This window comes from Colobus angolensis, unplaced genomic scaffold (genome assembly GCF_000951035.1).
Source record: "Colobus angolensis palliatus isolate OR3802 unplaced genomic scaffold, Cang.pa_1.0 Scaffold285, whole genome shotgun sequence".
NCBI lineage: Eukaryota > Metazoa > Chordata > Mammalia > Primates > Cercopithecidae > Colobus > Colobus angolensis.
Window position 1 is genome coordinate 570,423 of NW_012116099.1, and position 9,721 is coordinate 580,143.

Consider the following 9,721-nt stretch of genomic DNA (forward strand, 5'->3'; position numbering starts at 1 on the left):
CCTCCTTTTGACCTTCTCCATGGGTTCTCTCTGTTTTTTATCTCTTTCCTTCAATCCCTGCTGATGTCTTCTAGTTTTCCACAACCTTTGGCACGAGAGAAAAGGAGAATGAGATTTCTTTTTCGTACCTGGGTTTTTTGGTGTTTGGTTTTTGTTTTCTGTTTTTTTGTTTTAACAGTCACTCAAGATATACCCAGAAAATTAAGGTCTGAAAACAGAACAGATTATGGTGGTTATAATTTTCTTGGACATTGGTTCATATTGCTGAAATTTCAGATCCCAAGATCTAAGTTCATGACATGAAACCAATGTAATTTGCTTGAGGAGTAAATGGTGGGTAACTAAAATGCCTGCCCTGGACTCAGGCCTCACTATTTGAGAGGTACCTTCATTTTTATTAAAGTTGTATTTTTCAGAAAAATACAAATCAGGCACTGATTATTGAGCATCTGTTATTATGTATCATCTGCCTTTTGTTTTCCCAGCAGGTTTCACTGTGTATCATTGAGGCAGAAATGTGCCTGTTGCTTAGAAAACATTTTGATCTGTATTTTAAGTGAGTGAGTCACCCACCTCAGAGCTCATGTGGCAATATTGGTAGTGATTGCAGTAAGTTTTGAGGAGCTGTGATTCTTCTAGATTGTAACCACATCAGCTTTGGCCTATTTCTTTTTTGTAAATTAATTTTTCATATTTAATGACATTTTAGGCTATAATATTGAAAGTGATGGTGACATAGACTCTAATACCAAGGAGCAAATTGTTGACAACTTTATAGTACTCTCCAAGAATAAGGTTATTTATATTTACAAGATACCTTTTCAAAAAATGTTTCATGCATTTTTGTGGATCGGTGTATTTAGAAACACAGTTTTGGCTTAATCAAACCAAAAATCTTTATTAAGGAGATTTCAGACGCAAGCACCGTAGAGTAAATTTCTTTGCTAAAAATAATAGTACAATTTTTGGATTCAATCAATCATGAGTGCTACCTTTAGAAATTAAAAAAAAAACTGATAAACTATATCTTTACCTCATGATTGTTTTTACTCTCAAAGATAATGTGGGATCAAAATGTAACTTATTATAAACTTGATGGTTAATAGAAATGTTCCTGGTGTGACACTTAACCCCCAAAACAGGCTATTGAGTGCTCTTGGAGGTCTCTCAACAAATAAAAGCCCTGTTTTATCCTAAATGTAGGTGAGACTGGGAAAGTCTAATCTATAGATTTCTTCCTCAGCCTGTGCTGTCAAATGCAGCACTCCTACCTACCAGGCTCTCCACAAAGAGCATTTCCAAGTACTCTAAACAGCAGAATCTTAGCAATACATTAAAAGGTACTTCAAAATCAGACATCAGATACTTTCTTCTGGAAGCCATATCTGAGGAGAGTTTCTCATCATTAATATTGACCGTGGTATCAAGATTGCCTGGACTTGGTCTTGCTATGTCGCCCAGGCAGAAGTGCTGTAGCACAATCTTGGCTCAATGCAACCTCCACATCCCAGGTTCAAGCAATTGTCCTGCCTCAGCTTCTTGAGTAGCTGAGACTACAGGCACATGCCACCACGCCCGGCTAATTTTTTGTATTTTTAATAGAAATGGGGTTTCACCATGTTGGCCAGGCTGGTCTCGAACTCCTGACCTCAAGTGATCGCCCTACCTTGGTCTCCCAAAGTGCTGGGATTACAAGCGTGAGCCACTGCACCCAGCCTCCCTGGACTTTTAACTGCAACTGAGTTAGTGAAAGGGGAAACTGTGACAGTCCTTGGAGCTTTCTCATGCAGGATCTATTTTTGAAACAAATGAAAGGTTTTCCCTTACTCTTACCTACTCAGCTGAAAGGAACGATTGACCTGGGAAAGGGAAGTTTTATTCAAGTGCTTCCAGCTTTGGCTAATGACTACCTCTCATATGCTTTCCACTCAAGGATCTTTAAGGTGATGGCAAAAAGATGAATGAGGGGACAAGGAAAGACAAGCTAAACTTGGGAAAATTCTAAATTATGGAAATTATTTTGCATAGCCTGAATATAAAGAAGGTTGATGGACTAGAAAGGGGAAAATAAAATCATGATTTTTATATAAATATTACAAGTGCGTACCCTTATACCCACAGAAGAGACTGTTGAATAAAATCTCTCATTGCATTTACTATGAAAGATTGGTCTAGAATTAAGTCATGGGAATGTTTCGGCAGTGCTGCAAACTCACCAAATAAAAGAAGAGGGAAGAAACTTGCTCAGTGCCAGCCATTGAGAAGTGCTAGATTTGATGCGAGACCTTACATTTTTAGAGTAATGATTCTCTCAGAGGAACTCAGAATTATATTATAATGAAGCATTCTCACTTGAGCTATAATAACCTAGAGTATACATGCTAAAGATGAAGCTCAGGACCTGTTCTTGTTTCAGCAGCAACGTGGATATTCCAAAAGGAAGACATAATCACTGAAATAAGCAGTAATAGTTGCTGGGCACTTGCCTAGCATATATTTCCTACTCACAATAGAATAAGAAGCAAAAATTGCCCTATGGTGCCAAGGATTGCTATTTTCTCCTTCACTGGCATATTTAAAAGACAAAAATCTGGCTTTATAACCAAATGGAAGAATGAAAAATTCACTTCAAGGCTGAGGACCTATTTTCCAGTTTTCATCCCAAATAATATTTTATTGAATAAGTGAAAAATAGCTTGAAGAAAAACAGGAACCAAAATGGAAACTGAGAACAGCCCCTTAACAATGAAATAATTGTTAGGTTTGAAGTGCCTCTTTGTGTAGTGGTTGAATTGAGTAATCATGAAACAGATAATATTTTGTAAGGTGTGAATCTATTACTAGAAAAACCAGTGTTGCCCAATGAGCCATGACATCTCCTATTTGATGAATATATTATCTTCATCAGAAAGCTTTGTAGCAAAGACCCATGGGAATGGGAAAATATCTAATTTCTGGCATGCATTTTCAACTTTCCATTTTCAGGGGAAGTAATTGTCTTGAAATGAAAAAAGAAACAGAAATTAAAATTCAGACGCTGACATCAGATCACAAATCTAAGGTAAGACAATGCCCATTTTTGTAGCAGTGACTTGCAGAAGACACTTTGTAATTTTTTAGAAGGAGTACCTATTATAAATCAGAAATAACAGTAGCCCAGAGCTGGTCTAGTAGCCTGCAACTGATCGGAGATGTCAGGGGAGCCCAGGGTTCATATTTGCCTCAGTCTCACTGGCTTTAAGAGCCATTTCATGGAACATCTTCTTTTGTCTTGTCTGTTGAACTATACTAACAATATTTATGTTGCCTGCCTCAGAGGCATCAAGTAAAACAATAAATGAAGATACTAAAAGGAAACATTATATAAAATACAGAATATACTTCCCTATAGAAATAACATTAAACATAGGACAGAAAACCGCCCAAATTGGTAGTTGATACTTACTCCATCCTAACTTTACATGGAAATTTGGGATGAGAAAAAATGAAGAGGTGATATTCTAAAAGAGAAGCCTAATTACTCACATTTTCTCAAAGACAGGAGAAAGTAGGAGCTTGAGAGACTTTAATCAAGTTTGTGGGCATTTGGAGAACTAATTGTTAAGTTCCAATTAAGAACAAAAACAATTCTTCCAGGAATAATAGTTTTTAAATGAAAAGGAAAAAAAACCCCAACAACAGCTGTTAAAGAAAGCTCCCAAAAATAGCTGTAGTCAAACCAGCCAGCCTCATCTATCTATATGCAGCTGTGTCATCTGGCCCAGTGGCTCTGATGCATGCATGGAGCAACCAAGCTGTTCAAGATGTTCTCCTTGGTGGCTATATATTTTATAGGGCATGAACTCTACAGAGGCAGTAAGCCACGTGTCTTTAAGAGTTATTCAGCACCTGTCTCTTCTTAACTGGAATGTTTGGGAATTAGTAGTCGTGCAAACTGTCATGATTCTTAGATGCTTGGCATCAATAAGAGAAGCCTTGGCAACAGTATCAGTTTGCTTTTGCTGTATAATGAACTGTGTCAAAGAACAGCACATTAAAACAACTACTACAGTTTATTAGGTCACAATTCAGTGGGTCAGAAATTTGGGCCGTACTTCTGCTCATTTTGGCTGGAGACACTTGTATATCTACAGTCAGTTGGGGGCGTATGGCCTTACTTATGTATCTGGTAGTTGGCTGGCTGTTGGTTGTTTTCCCACATGATCTATCAACCTCCAGCAGGCTAGCACAGGCTCAGTCACAGGGTAGTCACAGGGATCCAAGCATAGCAGAAGGGCAAGTACTTTCCAGCCTCTGCTTGCATCACATTTGCAACTATCTCATTGGCTAAAGCAAGTCACAGGTCACCCAGATTCAAGGAGCTGGAGAAATAGACTCCAGCTCTTGACGAGAGGCACTGCAAAACCCCATTGCAAAGAGCTTGGATATTGGGTGGGGAAGACTTTCTGCCCTAGTGTCTATCAGAGTGACACAGTAAGTCATGATCCAGAAATAAAAGAACACACAGCTCTCTATTCAGACATGTGAAATCTTCTGAAAACCCGGAAAGTGAAGCTGGAAAAACATAAAGTGATAAAGATAATCCTGATGGAATTGGTAAAGGAGCCCAAGGCCTGCACAAACCAGAGTGGTGGCTGCGTATGGTGGCTCACGCCTGTAATCCCAGCACTTTGGGAGGCCAAGGCAGGTGGATCACCTGAGATTGGGAGTTCAAGACCAGCCTGGCCAGCATGGTGAAACCCTGTCTCTACTAAAAATACAAAAATTAGTTGGGTGTGGTGGCACGCGCCTGTAATCCCAGCTACTTGGGAAGCTGGGGCAGAAGAATCGCTTGAACCCAGGAGGTGGAGGTTGCAGTGAGCCGAGATCATGCCACTGCACTCCAGCCTGGGGAACAGAGGCAGACTCTGTCTAAACAAAACAAAACAAACAGATAAACAAAAAACAAAACAAAGTGTGTGAGGCAGTGAAATAAGGGTTCACAGTTAACTATTCAGAGCCAAAGCAATTGATTTATTTTAATAAGCAATAACTTCCTGCTTCCCATTGATTAATACATATTATTTTTTGGTGGTTATAGGTGTCTCATGATTCACCAAGTAAATTGGTGGCAGGAATCTGAAACATCTGAATAATGTTGTGCTTTTGGGTTCGTACCTGACCTATGAGGATTACAATGGCACTGTCCCCTTTTATCCAAACAGGTCAAAGAGATTGTAGCACAGCACACAAAGGAATGGTCAGAAATGATCAATACCCACAGTGCTGAGGAGCAAGAAATCCGAGACCTGCACCTCAGCCAGCAGTGTGAGCTGCTGAAAAAACTACTCATCAGTGCCCACGAGCAGCAAACCCAGCAGCTGAAACTGTCCCATGACAGGTGGGGGAATTGCCATCTCCAGAGTTAACATCTAATCTTTAAAAACAAAAGCTGATTTTGTGTATATAAGAGAACCAAGGTAATAAGTGAAATCAATTTGACATACAACATGTAGCTCTTTCGTGTATCTCATCATATGGCTGATTATGCATTTCTTATAGCAAGATGAGCTATAAGAAATGGCCCCCACAGGCCAGATGCAGCAGCTTACACCTGTAATCCCAGTGCTTTGGGAGGCCAAGGCAGGAGGATTACTTGAGCCCAGAAGTTCGAGACATGTCTATTTTTAAAAAAGAAAAAAGAAATGGCCCCTGCCGTTACAGGGCTTACAGATGTTGGCAGGATACTACACCCATGTGAAAAGTTAAATCAGATAACAAAGTAGCATATGACACGTATTTCTAAATGTCATGGGCACTAAGGGCATCCAGCTCAGAGGAGCTCTACCTTTTCAGAGTGGTCACGGAGACTTTTCAGAATGGTAGGGCTGGAACTGGCCTTTGGAGAATGATCTGGAGTCTTTTAGGAAGAAAAGACACACAGAGAGATAAAGATCAATCAGTTGAGTTCCTAGAGTGACCAGGTTCTGATCATTTAATGGCTACCTGTGGAGAGAGCCTCCCTTTCCCTTCCTTACAGTGTTAGGACTTCTGTGAATTTTGGAAAGATAGACCTGATTAAGAAACAGCAAAGCATCAGTTTATTTTGGCCTGTGCCCACTTCAGCAAAGTGAATATTGCATTTGAAATACTGCAAGCCATGAGCTGGACTTATCCCTGAGCAGAAGAAGGTTGGTGTTTGTTACATCTTTATCATAGCTTGGTTGCAGCTTGCTTGGTTCTCACTTAGTGCCTACCGTATGCCACAGTTAGGGTCTATTGAGACACAACAGGAGTAGAAAATAGAAGCATTATACAAATAAATCAAACAAAAAGTGTTTTTAATGCCAACTTCATAAATTATCTGGCTGCATGCCCAAATTCCCAGTGTTACTTTAGAGTGACAGATACTGCCACAAGAACAAAGTGTTTTTGCCATGGTTTCCAATTCTCATTTGAGGCACTAAATGAGGTCTCGCATGCTCCATTTTCTGTCGGAAAATGTGCTGTACCCCCATGCATTTTAAAGCATTCTATTTACTCCTATAGGATTAGAAGTTGTCTTTTCTTTTTTCCTTAGAAATGCTCTTGATTTATTATGCAGAAAGGTGTGTTCATCATTCTGCCTTTGATGATTGCTACAATGCCAAATTTTAGTGCCTACCTTTATTCAAAGATACTTAATGGAATACAGCACGGCACTTGTCTAATCTTCTTTTACATTGTTGAATAAAGAAAAAAACATTAGCTCACAACAGTAGGCATTATCTGAAAGGAAAAAACAAAATATACTAATTCTTGAATTGCTTAGGAAGTCATTTGAAGAGATCATGACCTAGTTACCAAAATACTTTAAAAAATAAATCCATGGGCTTCCTGCCAAGATGGCCAAATAGGAACAGCTGTGGTCTGCAGCTCCCAGCGTGATCAATGCAGAAGATGGGTGATTTCTGCATTTCCAACTGAGATACCTGGTTCATCTCATTGGGACTGGATGGACAGTGGATGCAACCCAAGGAGGGTTAGCCGAAGCAAGGTGGGACATCACCTCATCCGGGAAGCACAAGGGGTCAGGGTACTTCCCTTTCCTAGCCAAGAGAAGCCATGACAGACTGTACCTGGAAAAACAGGACACTTCCGCCCAAATACTGTGCTTTTTCCCAAGGTCTTAGCAATCGGCAGACAAGGCGATTCTCTCCTGTGCCTGACTTGGCAGGTCCCACGCCCACGTAGCCAGGCTCACTGCTAGCACAGCAGTCAGATCAAACTGTGAGACAGCAACCTGGCTGGGGGAGGGGCATCCACCATTGCTGAGGCTTGAGTAGGTAAACAAAGTGGCCAGGAAACTCGAACTGGGTGGAGCCCACTGCAGCTCTGCAATGCCTACTGCCTCTATAGACTCACCCTCTGTGGTCAGGACATAGCTGAACAAAGGGCTGCAGACAACTTCTGCAGACTTAAACATCCCTGTCTGACAGGTCTGAAGAGAGCAGTGGTTCTCCCAGCACGATGTTTGAGTTCTGAGAGCAGACAGACTGCCTCCTCAAGTGGGTCCCTGACCCCTGTGTAGCCTAACTGGGAAACATCACCCAGTAGGGTCCAACAAACACCTCATATAGGTGGGTGCCCCTCTGGGACAAAACTTCCGCAGGAAGGATCAGGCAGCAATATTTGCTGTTCTGCAGCCTCCACTGGTGATATCCAGGCAAACAGGGTCTAGAGTGGACCTCCAGCAAACTCCAACAGACGTGCAGCTGAGGGACCTGACTAGTAGAAGGAAAACTAACAAACAGAAAGGAATAGCATCATCATCAACAAAAAGGTCATCTACACCAAAACCCCATCTGTAGGTCACCAACATCAAAGACCAAAGATAAATAAAACCACAAAGATAGGGAGAAACCAGAGCAGAAAAGCTGAAAATTCTAAAAACCAGAATACCTATTCTCCTCCAAAGGATCACAGCTCTTCACCAGCAATGGAACAAAGCTAGAAGGAGAATGACTTTGACGAGTTGACAGAAGTAGGCTTCAGAAGGGTCAGTAACAGCAAACTTCTCTGAGCTAAAGGAGCATGTTTGAACCCATCGCAAGGAAGCTAAGACCTTGAAAAAAGGTTAGACGAATGGCTAACTAGAATAAACAGTGTAAAGAAGACCTTAAATGACCTGATGGAGCTGAAAACCATGGCACAAGAGCTTTGTGACACATACACAAGCTTCAATAGCCAATTCAATCAAGGGGAAGAAAGGGTATCAGTGATTGAAGATCAAATTAATGAAATAAAGTGAGAAGACAAGATTAGAGAAGAAAAAGTAAAAAGAAACGAACAAAGCCTCCAAGAAATATGGGACTATGTGAAAAGACCAAATCTGTGTTCGATTAGTGTACCTGAAGGTGACGGGGAGAAGAACCAAGTTGGAAAACATTCTTCAGGATGTCATCCAGGAGAACTTCCCCAACCTAGCAAGAGAGGCCAACATTCAAATTCAGGAAAGACGGAGACCACAAAGATACTTCTCGAGAAGAGAAACCCCAAGACACATAATTATCAGATTCACCAAGGTTGAAATGAAGAAAAAAATGTTAAGGGCAGCCAGAGAGAAAGGTCGGATTACCCACAAAGGGAAGCCCTGCAGACTAACAGCAGACCTCTCGGCAGAAACCCTACAAGCCAGAAGAGAGTGGGGGCCAATATTCAACATTCTTAAAGAAAAGAATTTTCAACCCAGAATTTCATATCCAGCCAAACTAAGCTTCATGAGTGAAGGAGAAATAAAATCATTTACAGGCAAGCAAATGCTGAGAGATTTTGTCACCACCAGGACTGCCTTACAAGAGCTCCTGAATGAAGCATTAAACATGGAAAGAAACAACCTGTAGCAGCCACTGCAAAACCATGCCAAATTGTAAAGACCATTGATGCTATGAAGAAACTGCATCAATTAATGGGCAAAATAACCAGCTAACATCATAATGACAGGATCAAATTCACATATAACAATATTAACCTTAAATGTAAGTGGGCTAAATGCCCCAAAAAAAAGACACAGACTGGCAAATTGGATAAAGAGTCAAGACCCATCAGTGTGCTGTATTCAGGAAACCCATCTCACATGCAGAGACACACATAGGCTCAAAATAAAGGGATGGAAGAACACCTACCAAGCAAATGGAAAGCCAAAAAAAAAAAAAGCAGTGGTTGCAATCCTAGTCTCTGATAAAACAGACTTTAGACTTTAAACCAACAAATATCAAAAGAGACAAAGAAGGCCATTACATAATGGTAAAGGGATCAATTCAACAAGAAGACCTAACTATCCTAAATATATATGCACCCAATACTGGCACATGCAGATTCATAAAGCAAGTCCTTAGAGACCTACAAGGAGACTTAGACTCCCACACAATAATAATGGGAGACTTTAACACCCCACTGTCAATATTAGACAGATCAGTGAGACAGAAGGTTAACAAGGATATCCGGTACTTGAACTCAACTCTGCACAAAGCAGACCTAATAGACATCTACAGAACTCTTCTCCCCAAATCAACAGAATATACATTCTTCTCAGCAGCACATCACACTTATTCTAAAATTGATGACATAATTGGAAGTAAAGCACTCCTCAGCAAATGTAAACGAAGAGAAATCACAACAAACTGTCTCTCAGACTACAGTGCAATCAAATTAGAACTCAGGATTAAGTAACTCACTCAAAACTGCACAACTACATGGAAAC

General features: G+C 40.6%; 1 protein-coding gene across 2 annotated transcripts in view; it reads left to right on the forward strand.

Moving 5' to 3' along the window:
• Window positions 1-9,721, forward strand: part of PLCB4 (phospholipase C, beta 4) — a 411,010-nt gene that overhangs the window by 379,603 nt on the left and 21,686 nt on the right. For both annotated transcript variants that reach the window (XM_011948853.1, XM_011948852.1), the window contains 2 exons: window positions 2,986-3,061; window positions 5,205-5,380. In XM_011948853.1, coding sequence (XP_011804243.1) covers window positions 2,986-3,061; window positions 5,205-5,380 — 252 coding nt within the window. The remainder of the gene's footprint in view (window positions 1-2,985; window positions 3,062-5,204; window positions 5,381-9,721) is intronic.